Raw genomic sequence first — 20,221 nt, forward strand, 5'->3', positions numbered from 1 at the left:
GATGCCTCAGTGGGACTTGAACCTTGTACTTACTTATTTGATGTGCTCTCACTTTGAGCCACTTCATAACTGTCCTCTCCGCCTTCTTACTCAGAAGACTGCTTTCCTGGTTGCCATCACCTCTGCCAGGAGAGTGAGTGAGCTCCAGGCTCTTTCTTCCAAACCTCCTTTCCTTTCTGTCCATCCGGACAAGGTTGTGTTGCAGACAAGACCCTCTTTCCTGCCCAAGGTAGTCACAGCCTTCCACATCGGGCAGTCCATCACCTTGCCCACCTTCTTTCCGCCTCCGCATCCCTCGAAAGAGGAAGAGAGGCTCCACCGTATGGACCCAAAACGTGCGCTCTCATACTATCTGGATCGCACACGTCAGTTCCGGGTGGATGACCAACTCTTTGTTGGTTACGTGGGCGCTAAGAAGAGACGGGCGGTGCACAAACGGACCATCTCTCGGTGGATCGTGTTGTGCATCTAGGCATGCACTCTTTGGCTACAAAGAAACCTCCTGTTGGGCTGAGGGCCCATTCCACTTGGGCTATGGCGACTACTACTGCCCCTGGTCGGGGAGTCCCCTTGCAGGACATTTGTCAGGCAGCTCCGTGGGCCTCGCTGCACACGCTCGCAAGACACTACTGACTGGACAGCCAAGTCCGGAGGGATGGCTTCTTTGGCCGTTCCGTCCTCCAGGACTTTCTGGTGTGATCATTGGTTCGCAGACCCACCACCAGGGTTGGTATTGCTGGGGTATCTATTCTAAGGTAAGGAATCTATCACTAACGTGTCTCTTTCAGATGCACAAGTTACTACTTGTGTAACGATATATCTGTAAGAGGCATTAGTTAGTGATAGATTCCTTACCGACCCACCCATCCTCCCCGTTCTGCGAACCGATATCTAGGGTTAAGATCATCCCCTTTCAGGGCCCAAGTTTCATGGCACCAGTGTTGGTTTTTATCATGGCTCTGCGTTTCTGGCGCGGAAAAGCTGTGTATAAGAACTGACGTCCGCACGCGGAGGCGGCGTCTAAGTACTCGGACGACGTCATCACCGCGCCGACGACGGACGCGGACGACTACCGACGCGCATTAGTACTGCTACGCAAAAAATTTCCGGATCCTGTCTGATGCCTGGGGATATTCTAAGGTAAGGAATCGATCACTAACTAATGTCTCTTACAGATATATCGTTGCACAAGTAGTAACTTGTGCGATATGGAACCATCTGTGCTCATAAAGCATTCTCCCGTTGATGACACTTCCTCCTATCACAGCGTCATACAAAGAGCTTCTTATTATCAGTAGCTCCCCATACATTTAACAGAAGAGGAAAGTGACTTTCTGATTGAAACACTATCACACACAGAAATAACTGTTCAATATTTGTCTATGATTGGATCCATTCTGAATGTTGCTAAAGAGGTATTTAAGGACCAATTAAAATCGAGAGTCCTAATACCATTTATTGGAAAGAAATATAAAGCCTCACTAAATGACCCAATATGTATTCTAGTACATCCACCTGCAAAATTGCTTGTACTAACTTTTGCTAAGAAGAGAGCTTCTGCACAAGGTACTGTAAAGGCACCTCCTGCAGATAAAGAAAGCAAACGAATTGACGCAGCAGCTAAAAGAGTTGTTTCAGGCCAATCAAACCGTTGGAGGTCTGCAAACTCTTTGGGCCTTCTCTCTTGTTAAGATAGAGCAACCTGGGCTGAGATACAGGAACTTATTAGCATACGTTCCTGGGGAATATAGAAAAAAGGGATAAGATCTAGTTAATGAAGGGAAAATTATTTCTAATGCTACCATCAAGTGTGCATTAGATGGTGCGGACGCTGCGGCTATGGGCAGAAATACTTCTATTAAGCTCAGAAGAGGTGCATGCCTATGCATTTCGGGCTTCAAACCTGATGTTCAACAACATATTTTAAGTTTACCTTTGGATGGAGAACATCTTTTTGGACCAGTGGTAGATGCTCAACTCGAAAAGATTCTTTTTAAAAAGACACCTACACTGCTTCGTCAATGGGTGCTTTACAAACCACAACACAAAAACAGCCCTTTTGGAAGTACCAAGGTAGAGGAGTTGCAAAAACCTCTACCACAAAAAATACTTCCTGTCGGCATCAACAACAGTAATACCATCAACAAAGATGTGGTTACTATCGTGGAGGATGCAAAACAACAAAGGCAGAGGAAGGGGCACACCCAACAAGGACACCTCCACTCCCACAACTAAATGACTTGCTTATATTGCACCCCCTCCCTCCTGTCCTTCCTCCAAACCACAAAACACATGGCGGAAGGCTACAAGAATTCCATCTATTGTGTCGAAACATTTCATCAGACCAATGGGTCTTAGACATTATCATTGGTGGATATTGCCTAGAATTACTTCAACTACCACCAAATACTCCACCAAAAAGGCAGGTTTTAAATCCACATCTACACCTGCTCAAAGAAGAGGTAAAGGCATTTCAGCAAAAAGGATCATCGCAAAAGTCTCATACAAATATCAAAACAAGGTAGTTTACTTTCTAATACCAAAGAAAGACGGACTGCTAAGACCCATTCTAGATCTATAGCCACTAAATTGCACATATTTTCAGAACAATTTCACATGGTCACACTGTAAGTTATAATAACACTACGTCAAAAGAAGACTTCATGACCGCAATAGACATGAAGGACGCTTACTTCCACATTCCAATTCATCCAGCACACAGAAAATTTCTAAGATTTGTGTTAAGTGGAAATAATTATCAATGCAGTCCTTTGGAGTAACAATTGCCCAAAGGGTATTCACAAAATGTCTAGCAGTAGTAGCAGCAAAAATAAGAAGGGAAAACATTAATGTGTTTTCCTAGCTCGACGATTGTCTGATCAAGAGTCCAGATAAATCCAAATGTCTAGCAGACACTCAAAAGGCAATACACTTACTACATCAATTGGGTTTCTCAATCTGTGTGACAAAATCAGATCTCCAACCATCCCAAATGTAACAATATCTGGGATCAGTTCTCAATACCATTTCTGGAACAGCTTACTCCAAACCCCAAAGTTTTCTCAATATCCAGAACCAACTGGATCTTTTTCAGCTACATCATCAACTACCAGTGAAAACAATCATGATACTTTTAGGAATTATGGCATCTTGCATAGCAATTGTGCCTCACTCTCACCTAAACATGAGAAACTCCAGGAGTGTTTAACATTCAATGGTCACGAGCAGGAGGATCTAGTGTTGGTTTCACCAAAGGTTCATCAGTTTCTATTATGGTGGAACACTCACAACATGGTAGCAGGGAGAGCCTTCAAGTACCCTATCACCGCAAATAACAATCAAAACAGATGCATTGCTTCTGGGATGGGGAGCTCATATGAAGGAAGTGCATTGTGGTTCAGGGACACTGGACACCACAACAACAGTTTCTACACATCGACATGTAGAGCTACAAGCCATTTTAGTGGCTCTCAAAGCATTTCTGACAAACCTAGGAGGAAAACAGTCCTTCTACACACAGAAAATATGACTGCCATGTATTAAATAAATAAGTAGAAGGGAGGTCTCCTATCAAATCCAATCAGGGACGAGGAGAAAACAACGGTAAAAACAAAGGAGTGGTCCCTAGCTGGCCTATAGTTTTGGCAAAAAAATGAAGTATCTTCCTTTCAACAGATAAAAAGGGGGGGAGGGGAAAAGGCAATTAGCCTATAAACGCCATAACCACATGAAAAATAATTCACAATATTTGAGGGAAAAGTACATAAAACAATTCATAACACAAGATTTAGAAAATTGTAAAATTTTTAATTCACAGATTACATATACAAAAATTAGTTTGAAGAAGGTATCTGGTCCTTACCATCGAAGAAAGTTAATAACCTTACTTTCCTGAAAAAAGCCTGAAGATCTCTTTCCAGATTAAACCTATCTACGGGGGATGCAATGGCAAAGCCTAATCCTTTCTCCAACAAATTTGTTTCTATCTCTGTCAGATGGACATCTGAGAGATTAATTACAGGCCCAAGACAACTTGCCCCCATTTTCAAGTCCATACCACATGCTTAATAAAAGAGGTGAAAACTGTGCCCGTTTTTGTAAATAATTATGAAGAAACATTAGCTGTTAGTTAAGTGTTTGCATATGTGGATTTTTTAATTCTGTGTACCTTTGGATTAAATGGTTTAAAAAAAGAAATATAGCCATGTTTAATACAATGTCTCTTCTTCTAGAACCCTGTCCTGATGAAGGTTACATCCTAGATACCGAAACGCTGCGTCGACAACTTGTGTTCATGTTTTTAACACATTTCTGTGTACCTATGTACATTTCAAAGTACATTTTTAAATTGTATTTAACCGGCACTATATATTAATTTTTGTATATGTAATCTGTGAATTAAAAATTGTACAATTTTCTAAATCTTGTGTTATGAATTGTTTTATGTACTTTTCCCTCAAATATTGTGAATTATTTTTCATGTGGTTATGGCGTTTATAGGCTAATTGCCTTTTCCCCTCCCCCCTCCCCCCTTTTTATCTGTTGAAAGAAAGATACTTCATTTTTTTGCCAAAACTATAGGCCAGCTAGGGACCACTCCTTTGTATTTGCCATGTATTAAATACAGAATCTGGGGAGGGTGGGCCCGTTCCATGCAATTGTCTCAGTTGGCACAGAAAATGTGGAAATGGGCCAACAATGACAAGATCCATCTCCTAACACAATACATACACAGAGTGTATGACTGCCATGTATTAAATACAGCATCGGGGGAGGGGGGGCGTTCTATGCAATTGTCTCAGTTGGCACAGAAATTGTGGAAATGGGCCAACAATTACAAGATCCATCTCCTAACACAATACATACCAGGAGAGGAGAACACCATGACAGATCTCCTCAGCAGAGCACTCCAGCAGGTGCACGAATGGGAGATACACAGTACATTACTCATACTTACTTCCAAAGGTTGTGAACACCTACAATAGAACTGTTTGCATCAAAGGATAATGTACAATGCCAAAGCTCCGCATCCACACCCACAATCCAAGGGCAAATCTCTATGAATTAACTGGCCAGGGATATTTGCAGATGCTTTTCCTCCTCTGCCACTAATACCTTATATGGTCAGAAAACTCAGACTTCAATGACTCTCATTCTGATCGCACCCACATGGGCTCACCAACCCTTGTATACAACACTATTTGAGTAGCCCATGAGGCCCCCGTTGACCGCACAGCATCTTCAGCATCCTGTATCCCCTGCATCAGGACCGCTCTATGGACACCAACAGCAAGGAGCTATTGACAGTGGAACTGAACTAAAAACTGCTTTACTGGACAAAATTACTGTTTCTATGGATCTTGTAGGACTCCCTGACTGGTTCACTGTCGGAGGTGTTTGCCTAATGTAACTCAAAGTGACTGCATTGATACTTACGACGTTTTTCTTGAAAAAGTTTCTAAGTGTCAAAGTTGTTGAATTTGCAAATGCTTGTTTGTGTTAAGTTCAAAGCGTTGATTTGCTATACCATGTAAATTCTGCATCTGAATCTTTTTTGTTTTGGTGTAACAAATAATACAAAAATCGAACCTATTTTTATGACTTTAAATGCTATACATTTGTTCTTTTGTGTAAGCCTAACTGATCAGAGCCATAACTACCCAGAGTTTAGCTAAAGGGTTCTACAAACAAAACCTGACTGGACCTAAAGGGGTTGGTAGTGTATTACACAATGAGGTCACACAATCACACCACATAATACATCCCATTTTCTCACATAAATTGTTTGGCTGTAAACCAATACTTGTTATTAATTGATTTTTGTATTTCCTTGATTTCTTTTTCACCTAAACAGCAATTCAGGAGGGCAGCATAACCCGAGGGACCCCAGCCACCAAGGTTCCGGTGGATATTATACCTTCTCTTCGGGGCTCCATCACTCAGGTATCTTAACTGCTTCCACTGTTTGTGGAATTGACTTCAGAGGGTGAATGCTCAAACTATTACCTTTGTAATGAAAGGGAAGGACTTCCATAGCTGCAGGCTTATGGAGAACAGATTTATAACTAGGATTTGAGGCACCTTGCAAAATGTCATTCATTGGACTTCTAGTTGCGCTTGATGTTGTCTTGTGATGATTGTGAGAAGTTGGCCTGATATGCAGTGCTCACTATTCTAGTGATCACTATGTATCAGTCCAAACAACCCTTATTGATGATTGGTTGTAAGTCAACCTTATAGACAAGCTATCCTAGTAGCATGGATACGAGCAGTCTAAGGCTAAGACTCTAGAGGGCGTGTTAAGCCAGCTGTTTTACCATCACATTACCCCTTGAACACCAAGTGAAAGGACACCACACAAGTTGTTATGAAAATAGACAGATATTTATTTATAACAAGACTACCCTGAACTCTTTATGAGTCAGGGAGCTAAGCACACAACAAAACTCTTACGAAAATACTTTAAGTCGCACAATTTACACAAATGCCCTAGGGGCACGAAAAACCATATACACAGTAAGTGGAATGCGCACTTGCTAGCAGGTAAGTAGTACTTTTCTAGACTCAGGAATCGCTAGGCCTACAATTCTAAACACTGGGATTAGATGCTGGAGGCCTGTGGACGTCGTGTGCAGAGTGGGAACTCTCACGCGTAAGGCGGGACAAAGTCTATGGAGGCTAGCAGTTACAAAGTTACTGTTCTCGGGCGAACCCGACTAGGTGGGTCGAAAACAAGAGTGGATCCGAACACTTAGGGTGTTGGACTATGCTGGAGCACCGGAGTACTCAGGTTACCTAGCCCAGGGGCTGCGGCTGCATAGGGTTGAAGTTGCGTCGGAAACCCTCGTTGAAGATCCAGGAGCCTGAAGAAAGAGTTGCTGGCAGGCGGCCAGTGAAGAAAGTTCGGAGTGATCCAAGCCTGGATCAGGGAAGAAGAAACCTGTAAGCAGAGGGGACCAAGTTCTGAATCACTAGCCAGTGATTTGAGTGGGCACCAGGATGGCACCGGACGAAGTCACCTCAGCCAGGTGAGTGGGCGCTGCTGGGCTCTGCAGTCTCTCGGACCAGGAGGCGTTGTCGGCGACCAGGATGGGGGTGCGAGCTGTCCCACGAAGGTTCTTGCGGTCGACGTCGCTGGACCCAGGATTGGGCAACAAGTCTTGGCAAATGCAAGGCCCACGCGGTGGACCTAAAATGGCGTCTTGAGTGGACCAGGAGGGTCCAGGGTGCTCCTCTTTTGGAGGGGAGCAAGGGCTAGTCTGGAGCAACCAGACCAGCAGTAGTTGTCGTCGTGGAGCGTCGTGAAGGGGTCACTAGCCAACGGGCAAGCGACCTGGACAACGCGGTTGGCAGCAAAGAGCAGAAGGGCCCCACGCAGATCTTGTGGATGCAGGGGGGCTGAACTTCGGTGCTGGAGCTGCTCAGGGTCAGGGCTTCTCTTACCCCAAAGCACTCAGTCGAGGGTCACTCGGGAGTCGCGCTGGACAAGCGTCGTGCAGTTCTGAAGATGGCCGGTCCCTCGAGGTCTCGTCACACCCACGGATCACAGCTGGGCTGATGATGTAGGTTGAGGTCAGAGGTGCCAGGGAAGCCGGTTCTCGTCGTGCTGGAGCAGTCTTGATCCGAAGGAGAGACTGGCAACAAACCGCGATGCTTGGTTGGTGCCTGCTGCTGCAGGGTGACTACTCCTTAGTCACAAGGGAGAATCTTGGGAAGAAGTCTTGAGTTCCTTTCGTGGAAAGTAGTTTCAGGATTCAAAGATGATCTGATTTGGAAGGGGGCCAGTTCCTACCTTTATCCTGCAAAAAGGGGCTGGCACGCGACTAAGTCCTGCCCTATGGGTGGGACTAGGAGGGGGGTGGTTACACCCCTCTCCTTTGGCGGGCTTTCCCCAGGCCAGGGGCTGGAGTGCCCCTGGAACTGGTTTCAGCCGGCCTATGCACAGTGAGCACCGGGGTGCCACTTGCAGTCACCTTCCTCTAAAGCCCTGCCTACCTAGAATACACAAAATCCTGTCTGGGACGGTGCTGGCACCGCCCCTGGCAGGAAACCCTTTGTCCTTGCCTCCTGGGCTGGGAAGACTCCCAGCAGCAGGAGGGTAGACTTGAGTCTCGGTGGCAGCATCCATTTTGTGGAGCTAAGGCTCTTTCTAACTTTAACCGGGGTTACAGGTTACATACATGTCGTGTCCCTCTAGAAGGGTGGAATGCTAACCCCGTCGCCAGAATTGGCGAGGGGTTAGTATTCCAATTCGTATGACACCTTACTCGACATGTTTTGATAAAGCGATACCAGAGTTGGCACATAACCGTGAGGATTATAATGCAATTAAGAGTATATGGTATGCGATATCATGGAAACGGCTAAGGGATGGATCTCGAAAGCCGCAGACAGGCTCAGCTCATGCCAGAGCACTTTCTCACACGATTCCAAGCAGTCTGCCTTCAGGATTGTCAAGGTCTGCCATAGGAGTGACTGATAGGAGATCTGTGTGCCCATTTTAGGGTTAGATATAGGAATACTATATCTAAAGCAAAGGGTGATTACACCACCTTGCCCCAGCTGTCGTGCAGCCAGTTGTGTCAGATTTGGATGGCCAGCCAGGGGTGGCATAATACATGCTGCAGCCCCTGGTAGGCCCTGGGCACACCTATGCCCTGGGTACCTAAGGTACACTGTACAGGGACTGATAAGGTGACTCAGTATCCAATTAGATATGTACCTAGAGGTACATGGAATCCATTTTACAGAGAGAGCAGTAGGCCTGGGGTCCTGAATAGCAGGGCCCCAGGTCAACTAAGTCAGAAAACCAGCAAAACACCAGGCAAAAAGTTGGGGGCAACCATAGTCAGGGATCTACCTTCCTACAATGATAACGAACAGTCATCACTAATACTGAATAGTCTTGCACATGTGCAATATTTGAAAGTACATACCAAACAGTATTTTTTAATTTAGTTTTCTATGTTTTTCTGTTACTCGGGCTCTGTCTGGGTAAGAGTGTTGTATGGCCAGTGTAACAAGATATACAGTTTATGCAAAGTTTGCAAGCAAATTCAGTCTTATTAGACAGGCTATAGCATTTGAATTAATATGACATCAAAATATTAGGGCAAAATAGACCATCCCATTAAAATTAGTCCTGTCTGTTATAATTGGGAAATATCTCCTCTCTGTGGGGAATCTCATGTCGCTTGGACTTTTGCACTTTCAAGCAAGAAGCAAATCCTTATATGAGTTATCTAAGGGCATCTTTAGGGCAGTCCATACTTCAGAAAGAGTGGAAAAAGATCAAATATGTGGACTCCTGAAGACTTTGAATTTCCTTGACTGCACTTTGCAAGCTTTAATTTGATTGTTACCACGCCCACTGTTCATCCTTCTTGACCTCTTCTCCTTTAGTTGAACTATAATGTAGTGTATTAAGCAAACAAGGTGTGTCTGGTACGAGTTCAGAAGGGACCATGGAAGCTGGATCTGTGAGATAAGAACACCATGATGCAGTTTATCTACAACAGTTTTTATTTTTATAACTTATCAGGCCTTGACCCTCGCTGATGATTAGCGTGCAATAATATATTTAAATAGTTCCTTTGTTGGCCTGTAAGGTTGGGCTTCTTTGGAGTGCTCATCCTGTAAGAGCCTTATGACCTGAAGCGTCCGAAACAGTGATCATGCACCAAGGATTGAGGACTTCAAACAGGCAATGCTGGATCCCTATTGAGCCTATTTGGGACTTGAGCAGTGGGGGCTGTAGGAGAGTGGGGTCTGCAATCCCATGGCCACCCCAGATTTTTGCTTTTTGCTTCACTGATTTACGACTTTCCCTGGCTGTGGGCCTGCTAATCAGACCCACAGTCTAGCTGTTCTCTCTCTAAATTACAACCATGTACCTTAGGTGCATCTTAGCAATTGGTACTGGGCCACCTTATCAGTCCCTGTACAGCATACCTTAGGTATCCAGGGCATAGGTGTACCCAGGGCCTACCAGGGGCTGAAGCATGTATTATGCCACCCCTGGGTGGCCACCCAAACAGACACAACTGGCTGCACGACAGCTGGGGCAAGGTGGTGTAAACACCCTTTGCTTTAGATATAGTATTCCTATATCTAACCCTAAAATGGACACATATATTCCTATCAGTCACTCCTATGGCAGGCCTTATCAATCCTGAAGGCAGAGTGCTTGGAATTATGTGAGATGGTGCTCTGGCATGAGCTGAGCCCGTTTGCAGCTTGCGGAACCAAGTCCAAATAGCTGTTCCATGATAACGCTATACCATATACTCTTAAGTGCATTATAATCCTCGCGGTTAAATGCTAACTTGGGTATACCTTTATCAAAACATGTCGAGTAAGGTGTCATACGAATTGGAATACTAACCCCTCGCCAATTCTGGCGACGGGGTTAGCATTCCACCCTTCTAGAGGGACACGACATGTATGTAACTGTGAACCCCGGTTAAAGTCAGACATAGCCTCAGCTCCACAAAATGGATGCTGCCACCGAGACACAAGTCTGCCCTCCTGCTGCTGGGAGTCCTTCCAGCAACGGAGGCATGGACAAAGGGTTTCCTGTCAGGGGCGGTGCCAGCACCATCCCAGACAGGATTTTGTGTATTCCAGGTAGGCAGGGCTGAAAGGAAGGTGACTGCAAGTGGCACCCCGGTGCTCACTGTGCATAGGCCGGCTCAAACCAGTTCCTGGGGCACACCAGCCCCTGAGCTGGGGAGAGACCGGACAAAGGAGAGGGGCGTAACCACCCCCCTCCTAGTCCCACCCATAGGGCAGGACTTAGTCGCGTGCCAGCCCCTTTTCTTAGTATAAAGATAGGAGCAGGCCCCCTTCCCAAATTAGATAATTCTGAATCTTGAAACTACTTTCCACGAAAGGAACTCTTGACTCTTCTGAAGCCTCTCCCTTGTGGCTAAGGAGTAGCCACCCTGCACCAGCAGGCACCATCAAAGCTCTTGCGGTTTGCTGTAAATCCATCCATGGCGACGTACCACGACGATTTCACCGCTGGTCTGGTTGCTCCAAACTGGCCCATGCTCCCCTCCAACAGAGGAGCACCCTGGACCCTCCTGGTCCACTCCAGACCCCACCGCGTGGGCTTGCCTTTGCCAAGGCTTGTTGCTCCAATCCTGGTTTCAGCAGCGCCGACAGCAGACACCCTCGTGGGACAGCTCGCCCCTCCATCCTGGTCGCCGACAACACCTCCTGGTCCGAGAGACTGCAGAGCCAAGCGTCGCCCACTCACCTGGTCGAGGTGCCCTCATCCGGTGCCATCCTGGTGCCCATCTGATCACTGGCTAGTGATCAAGAACTGAGTCCCCTCTGCTTTCAGGTAATCTTCAACTCCGATCCAGGCGTGGATCCCATCGAACTTCATCACTGGTCGCCTGCCAGCAACTTCTTCTTTCAGGCTCCATAGACTGTAACGAGGATTCCCGACGTCTTTTGAACCCTATGCAGCCGCAGCCCCTGGGCTAGGTAACTCGAGCATTTCGGTGCTCCCACGTAGGTTTACTATCTAAGTGTCCAGATCCTTTTTCGTTTTCAGCCTAACTAGTCGGATTCGTCCGATAACACTAACTTTACGAAATCTAGCATCCATAGACTTTGTTCCGCATCCCGCGTGAGAGTGCACACTCTGCACCGATCTCCCTAGGCCTCCTGCTCCTAACCTTAGGGTCCAGTAGTGTAGTCCTAGCGATCCTGAAGCCTCTGGATCTTGTTACTTACCTGCTAGCATTTTGCATTCCACTTTTTGTGTATATGTTTTTTCGTGCCCCTCGGGCATTTGTGTAAATTGTGCAACTTGAAGTATTTTCGTAAGAGTTTTGTATTGTGCTTAGCTCCCTGACTCATAAAGAGTTCAGGGTAGAACTGTTATTAATAAATATCCTATATTTTTATAACAACTTGTGTGGTGTCCTTTCACTTGGTGTTCAAGGGGTATATGTGATGGTAAAACAGCTGGCTTAACACGCCCTCTAGAGTTTAGCCTGAAGACTGCTCGTGTCCATGCTACTAGGATAGCTGGTCTAAAAGGTTGACTTACAACCAATCATCAATAAGGGTTGTTTGGTATGATACAAAGTGATCACTAGAATAGTGAGCACTATATATCAGGCCAACTTCTCACAGGCCCGTAGTTGCAACTCACTGGCAAGATCTTTACTGGCACAGAATCAACCTTCCCCCAGCTCCTTGCGTGCTGGCCCATGCTTTCCCTGTGGCCCAGAGGTCATGCTGACCCCTATCACACTTGTGCGGATTCCAGTTATGCCAATTCCATATCTTGTCTCAACCCCAATTTCTGATCCAGAGCAAGAATGGCGATTCTCCAAATGAAATGGAAAGAGAATCAAGACACGGAGGCTAATATTTTGCATTACAACTTTAAATGTCACTCCGCAACACCTTTAATGAACATTCAACAATAACAGTCTAGTCCGAACACCGCAGTCCATAAATAAACCCAGGTTAGAACACTCCTCCTCTTTAAATGCAGCTTTAAACTTCCCCTCTATATCTCTGCTCTCCTTTATCATCCGCTGTCTCCTATGTGAGGAGTTGGCCTGGTATATGATGTTCACTATTCTAGTGAACACCTTGCACCAGTCCAAACAACCCTTAATGGTGATGGTTGTAAGTCAACCTTATAGACCAGCTATCCTAGTGGTAGCGTGGACAGAACAGTCTTAGGCTAAAAGACTCTTGAGGGCGTGTAAAGCCAGCTGTTTTACCATATGCAACCCCTTGAATATCAAATGAAAGGACCCCACACAGGATATATATAAAATATATATGTATTTATTTACTAACACACTCCTCTGAACTCTTTATGAGATCAGAGGCCAAAGCACATAACAAGTTACTTAATCAGAATACGTTAAGTTGCACAATTTATGGTTAAGCCCTAGGGGCAAAGCAAACCATATACTAAGAAAGTGGTATAAGTACCACGTCACGAGAAAAGGAAAGGCCTAGGGCCTAGGGAATCGCTGGGGCTACACTATCTGAACCTTAGTTTAGAAGTAGGAGGCCCACAGGCGGCGCGTGCAGAGTCTTTACCCACATGCGAGAGTCAATGTAAAGTCAATGGGAACTTAGAAGTTAGATAAAGAAGGATTTAGGACACTTCCGGTTTAGCTAGCAGGAAACAACTGAAAACCTAGACACTTGGATAGTCAATACCCTTGGGAGCACCGAATTACTCGCGTTACCTCACCCACGGATGGCGGGTGCATAGGTGTGAAGATGTCGGGTTTCGCCATTGAAGTCTATGGAGCCTGTGAAGAAAGATGCTGCAGGCGACCAGGAGGAAGATGTCCGGGTGGATCCAAGAGTGGATCGAGGATTAAGAAGACCTGAAAGCAGAGGGGACAGAGCCTGGGTCACTAGCCAGTGACCAGGTGGAACCAGGAAGGAACCAGACTAAGTCGAGGAGCAATCAGGTGCTGTCGTGAAGCTTGTCTCTTCAGCCACGCGGACCAGGAGGCGTCGAAGACGACCAGGTGCTGGAGGCGAGCTGTCCCACGAAGGTTCTTGCAGATGGAGGGGTCGACTGACGGATTGGAGTCAACAAGCCTTGGCAAAGGCAGCCCACGCAGGATTCAAAGAAGGCTTCTGGTGCAGACCAGCAAGGTCTGAGGTGCCTCACCTTTGCAGGGAGGCAAGGGCCAGTCTGGAGCAACCAGACCAGCGAGTTGGTTCAAAAGGATTGTCGTCACAGAGGCTACTAGCCAACGGGCCAGCAACAGGACAACGCGTTGAGCAGAACACAAGCAGAAGGGCCCCACGCAGAACTCGTGGAGTGTGGAGGGCTGATCTTCGGTGCAGGTGGAGCTCGGGTTCGGGGTTTCTCAGTCCCCAGTGCACAGCTTCGAGGATGCCTCAGGAGCTGCACAGTTAGCAAGTTGCAGGCTTTTCAAGATGTCCGGTCCCACGTGTCTCGTCGCCTCCACGGATCTCAGCTATGCTGCAGACATGAAGAGAGGGTTAGAGAGGTCTGGAAGACTGGGTCTTGTCAGGTTCTGTGCTCGGGTTCCGGCAGGAACGTCGACAAAGCAAGCCGTTGATTTGCTGGATGGTGCCTGGTTGCCCATGGTGGTCACTCCTTGGCCACAAGGGAGATTCTTCAGTCTTCAGCTTCAGCAGAACGTCGAAGGTCCAGAGTTTCGTTTCAAGTTTCAGTTCAGGATCAAATCTAAAGTCCAAGGACACAGCTCTTACCTTTATACAGCTAAAAGGGGCTGGATCCGTTCCTAGGTCCCTCCTATGGGTGGGACCAGGAAGGGGTGTGGTTACACCCTCTTTCCTTTGTGCAGTTTCGCGCCAGAGCTGGGGCTGGAGTGCCCTAGCAATAGGTTTGAACTGGAGTATGCATGGAGCACCTAGTGTGCCCCAGTCAGTGTCTCAATCTATTCAGCCCTCCCTGTTCCAATACACAAAGTCCTGTCTGGGGTGGTGCTCGCACCTCTCCAGGCAGGAAACCTATTGTCCAAACCTCCGTGACTAGAAGGACTCCCAGCAGCAGGAGGTCAGACTTGTGTCTGTGGCAGCAGCGTCCAATTTGTGACGCTGGGGCTCTGGTTAACTTTATCCAGGTTAGTCAGCAACAACATGTCTTATCCCTCTAGAAGGGTGGAATGCTACCCCCGTCGCCAGAATTGGCGAGGGGGTAGTATTCCAAAGCGTATGACACCTTACACGACATGTTTAGATAAAGCCAAACCAAAGTTAGCATTCAACCGCAAGGATTATGATGAACTTAAGAGTATATGGTATGGCGATATCATCGAACAGCTATAAGAACATCGTTCCGAAAGCTGCAGACAGGCTCAGCTCATGCTAGAGCACCATCTCACACATAACCAAGCACTCTGCCTCCAGAATTGTTAAGGTCTGCCATAGGAGTGACTTATATGTTACTGTGTGTCTATATATATGGTTAGATTTAGGAATACTATACCTAAGCAAGGGGTGATTACACTACCTTGCCCCAGCTGAGTGATCAGCCAGTTGTGTCAGTTTGAGTGGCCAGCCAGGGGTGGCATAATACATGCTGCAGCCCCTTGTAGGCCTTGGTTACACCTATACCATGAGTACCTAGGGTACACTTCTACAGGGGCTGACAAGGTGAACCAATTCCCAATTGTGGTTGTACCTAGAGTACGTGGTGTGAATTTAGAGAGAGTGCGTCTGGGCTGTGGGTCTGATTAGCAGGCCCACAGCCATATCTAAGTCGAAAACCAGTAAAGCAAAGCAAAAAGTGGGGGTGACCATAGGAAGCAGACCCTACTCTCCTACTCTCCTGTCCTCCTTCTCTACGAAGACTCTATGAGGAAAATCAAAGTCACTTTTGCAAAATTCTGCACAACTATCTCACTTACTATCCCCATGAATTTACTTAAATTAAACTCATAATTTCGCACTTTACCGATACTCCCTGTTATTTCTTTACTCCATACTTGACATGTACTCCGTTACTTCCGCTCCCCTTCCTTCCATCTTTTTTACATTTTTTTATTTCTCATCTCAAACTGGGTCGAGGTGCGCAGGATAACGTTAGCCTCCATGTCTTAATGAAATCTTGATTCTCTTTTCGTTTGGAGAATAGCCATTTCATTTCAAGACCTGAGGCAACCATTATGTTGAATGTATGCATGTTGAAAGCCCTTCAACACCACATTTATTTATTTTATTTATTTATTTATTTTGAAAGTTTTATATAGCGCGAGCAAGATCTTTGCAGATAACAGAGCGCTTTACAAAGGTAGGAGGTAGGGTGGGTACCAGGGGGAGCATAGTTAGGGGGGTGGGTCAAACAATGGGAGTAGTACAGATAAGAGGGAGCATGAACGATAAGGTAGGGTCGATAATACAAGTAAAACCCATGTGCAAGGAGCATGAACAATGAGGTAGGGTCGATAATACAAGTAAAACACATGAGCAAAGGAATCAAACAGTAATACAGATCGACGCAGAGTCTTAAAGATCAAAAGTAGTAGTTCAAGTGTATTTAGCCATGAGGATAGCTTTAACTTCTTTCTTAAAAAGAAAAGTGGATGGGATGAGCCTGGTTTCAGGAGGGAGTGAGTTCCAGATCCTAGGCGCCATTCCTGAGAAGGAGCGTTTGTAGGTTCTTTCCTTCCGGAATCTTTGAAGCTTCAGCAGAAGATTGTTTGCACTTCTGGTGGTTCTGGAGCCGCCGGAGATTGTCAGCTTCTGAGTGAGGTAGCCGGGTGAGTTCAGGTGTATAGCCTTGTGCGTCATGCAGGCAATTTTCAGATGTATTCTGGCTTCAAAAGGCAGCCAGTTCAGGGATTTGAAGTCAGGGGAAATATGTGAGTGCTTTTTAGATCCAGTGATGAGCCTTGCTGCCGCGTTTAGTGAGGCTCTTAGCGGTGCAGTTGTAGTTAGGGGGAGGCCGCAGAGGGCGGTGCTGCCGTAGTCTATGCGAGGGATGATTAGTGCTTGTACTGCATTTTGGAAGTCTTTGGCTGGGAGGAAGGGTTTGAGTTTCCTCAAGGTATTTATTTGGAAGTTCGCTCCTTTAGTTGCCTTGCTGATATGCTGCTGCATGTTGAGATTGGCGTCAAGTGTTATGCCTAAAGATTTTGCTGAATCCACGATGGTCGGTTGGACATGAGTGCAGTTAGGTATTTAAGCCAGGTTTGAGTGGTAGAGATTTTCGCGGGAGGTGAGATCAGAAGGAACTCGGTTTTCATGGCATTGAGCTTGAGGTGGTTATCGGCCAGCCAGGATTGGGTGTTTCTGATCATTGAGTTCAGACGGATAATGTCTTTAGGGGATTGCAGTTTGAGATATATTTGAGTGTCATCAGCGTACATGTGAAAGTGTACATTGGATGCTTGTAGCAGGGTGGTGAGAGGTTCCATAACTAAGTTGAACAAAGTAGGGGATAGGCAAGATCCTTGAGGGACCCCTAACGATACAGGTACTGGAGAGGACATCAAGTTGTTGCTCTTGAATTTCTGAGACCGGTTGTGTAGAAAAAAGGTGAACAACTGAAGAACAGTCCCAGGGTCATTGAGGTGGTTGGATGGTTTCAGGGTGCTGAGTAGTCTGTCAATTTCTTCTTCAGAGTAAGTGTCAAAGGATGACCATGTCGCATTGTTTTTTAGTTCATTGGGTGTGAAGCAGTGGGGTTTGGGGTAAAGGCTTGCATCAATGAGGAGATCGCTCCTTATTTTGTCAGTTTTTTGGTTAAAGAAAGCAGAGAACTCTTCACAGGAAGGTGCATTGCCCATGGTGTCGACTGCTTGGGGTTGTTCCTTGGATTGTGATCGGATTAGCTCGAACTGTTTTTTTGGCCGGTTTTTTGTTTGGTCGAGCTGGAGTCTGAAGAAATCTGACTTTGAGCGTTTTATTTTCCTGAAGTACGCGTTTCTCTTTTTCTTCAGAGTTTTTAGGTGCAGGGCTGAGGGAACAGATCTCCAGGTGCGCTCTGCCATTCGCATGGACCTTCTGTCTTCATTGAGACTCCCGTCGCACCAAGGGTTGGAGATCTTGGTGGAGACTCTTTTCAGTTGCATCGGTGCAGCCTCGTTGATTATTGAGGTCATAGAGTTGAGATAGTGGTCAGTTAAGCACTGAACGTCAGTAACGCCGGTAGGGGGAAGTAGGAGATTGCAGCTGTCAGGGGGTAGAGAGTTGGATCGAGTTTCTTCAAGTCTCTTTTCCAGACTTTGGGCTTGGAGGTTTGGATAGGGATACGTTTAACTTTTTCCTTGATGAAGAATGTGACAATATGGTGATCAGACCAGTCACATGGTTGGATTGAATCAAGTTGAGTAGTGCCTTCTTTGGAGATGACCAGGTCGAGGATAGAGCCTTTGTCATGGGTCGGGCTGTTGCAAATTTGAGTGAGGTCAGAGGCATTAAGGTAATTTTTGAGGCTATTGACCACTGCGTCACTACAATCATTCCAGTGAAGATTGTAATCGCCCTGGTAAATTTGTGTGTTTTGCCGTCCTGAGTTGATTGAGATTGTGTCCATGAGTTGTTGGGAGAAGGTGATGTTATCCCCAGGTGGATGGTATATGATGTGTAGAGAACATACAGGTTTGTTTTCACTGATGACATCAAGGCAGATGTATTCACAGGAGGTAAGAGAAGGGGCGGTGACTTTATTAATTGAAAGGTTGCTCGTGTAAATGCATGCGATTCCACCGCCTGCCTTCTTGGACCTGTCAAGTCTAATAATGCAATAATTGGGGGGGACTAGGATATCCATGATAGGAGTAGAAGATTCAGTTAACCATGTTTCCGTTAGGATGGCGAGGTCAAGGTTCAAAGAGATGATGAGATCAGCGACCTCCGAGGCGTGTCTTTGGGCCGATCTGCAGTTTGGGAGTGCGCCTTTGAGTCTGGGGGTGCAGGGAGAGGAGGAGGGATCTAAAGTGAGGGGGATTTTTGTGAGGTTGTTGGGGACAGAGCCTCTGTAGTTATGCGTAGGGTGTCTGAGAGGGTTGGAGAGAATCGTAGGAATAGGCAGGTGTGTGGTGGCTAAGAGGTGACGATCTGTGACATAAGTGCGGAGAAGGGTGTGTATGTCAGGGTCCGAGAGAGTCTTGATAGTGCGCCGAGGGCGGCTGGGGGTATTGCGAGAGGGGATAGAGGTCCAGTGTAGGGAGTGGGTAGGATGTGAGGGGGATATGTTGTTAGGTTGAAAGGTGGAGGGGGGGGTGTCTGGGGTGTGTGAGAAGTAACTCTTTGAGGGTGTGGAGTTCTTCTCTCACTTGGAGGAGGGTAGACATGATCATGTCCAGCGTGGGGTTGGGTACAGAGTTGGGGGTGGGCATATATGTAGAGCAAGTGTCTTGATTAGTGGAGTGGGGGGGGAGGGGGTGGGGGCGTTAGTGGGGTGGGTGGAGTTGGTGTTGGAGGTGTTAGTGAGTGTGTTGGTGTTCGGGTAAGTAGGGAAGTTGGGGGAGGAGGGAGTGAAAGTGTTAGAGAAGGTATTGTTGTTATTGGACGGGGAGTCAGTGATAGGGGGGGTGAGCCAATTGTGGGACGTGTGGGGGCTGGGCATTGCGGGGATGACGGTGTGGTAGCAGGGAGTGAGAGTGGGGGGGGGGAGAGGTTGCGGGAGGAAAGAGGGCCAGGAGTGGCAGGAGTGCACAGAGTGGGGGGGGAGAGGTTAAGGGAGAGATGAGGGCTAGGAGTGGAGGGAGTGCGAAGAGTGGAGGGGGAGATTGGTTGGGAGAGAGTCATGTTGTGTTGGGTGCAGTCGGGTGGGGTTTGTTGTTCTGAAACAATAGTAGGATGTGTGGGGTTCTCGTTAAGTGGGAGTGGGGTGGAGGGGGTGGCGGTGTTGATGGCGAAGGGGAGATCCGCGTCTGGGATTGAGGAGTGTGGAGTGTATGTAGCCGGTGGGTGAGAGAGTAGAGTACTGGGGGGAGGGAAGAGGTGCGTGTTAATTATGGGTGGTGCTGTGAGGTCGAGGATGTTGGTATTAGAGGCCTGATGGTGTGGGAACCGAGCATTGGAAATGCATTCTTTGAAAGTGGGGAACAGGTTGTCAAATAGGTCAAGGTTTCTGTCTGTGGATTGAATTAGGATAGTACCGTTATTGTAGATAGTGATGGATGCTCTAGCTGGGTAGAGATGGGATGGTGTTGTGGAAAGTGTTATGCCATGGGCAGTTTTCCTGGTGGTTGATATGGTGAGTAAGGTGAGGAATGCTTTTCTCCATTGTGCTCTGCGTATAGTATAGAGAATGATATCGGTGCTCTTAGTACCATTGATGAGGGAGTAGTAGGTGTCTAAAAAGGGGGTTTCAGGGTGGGACTTTATGAATTTGTGTTTAAAACGTTTTGCGTTTTTTTTGGAGAGCTCTGGGGGTAATTAATTTTATATGTGTGTTTGCCCGTGGGTTCCATGCTGGACGTGGGGGAGGGGCAAGTGAGGGATGTAGGGTAAGGGTAGGTGAAGGATAAGAGCTAAGGTGTGCGGGGGGGTGTGTGAGAAGAAGTAAGAGTGTGTAAGGGGGGGGGGGTAGAGATTTTGACTAGCCTAAGATGGCCGCTTCGTTAGGCATGATGAGGAGATGAGGATTGAATAGTCTAAGGGTTGACACATGCTTTATGAGGCGAATGTAATGCTTTGTAAAAGTTCCTGCATATGACAAATCAGCCACCTTTGGAATCTTACAAACGCCCACCTGCCATATGCAATTTACATGGGA

At 46.7% G+C, this 20,221-nt stretch overlaps 1 protein-coding gene across 15 annotated transcripts in view; it reads left to right on the forward strand.

Annotated features, from left to right (window-relative positions):
• The window catches only part of NCOR1 (nuclear receptor corepressor 1), a 1,934,049-nt gene that overhangs the window by 1,220,387 nt on the left and 693,441 nt on the right, over positions 1-20,221 (forward strand). For all 15 annotated transcript variants that reach the window (XM_078679968.1, XM_078679976.1, XM_078679969.1 and 12 more), the window contains one exon: positions 5,855-5,943. In XM_078679968.1, coding sequence (XP_078536094.1) covers positions 5,855-5,943 — 89 coding nt within the window. The remainder of the gene's footprint in view (positions 1-5,854; positions 5,944-20,221) is intronic.

Source organism: Lissotriton helveticus, chromosome 3_1 (assembly GCF_964261635.1).
Source record: "Lissotriton helveticus chromosome 3_1, aLisHel1.1, whole genome shotgun sequence".
In the NCBI taxonomy this organism is placed as follows: Eukaryota; Metazoa; Chordata; class Amphibia; order Caudata; family Salamandridae; genus Lissotriton; species Lissotriton helveticus.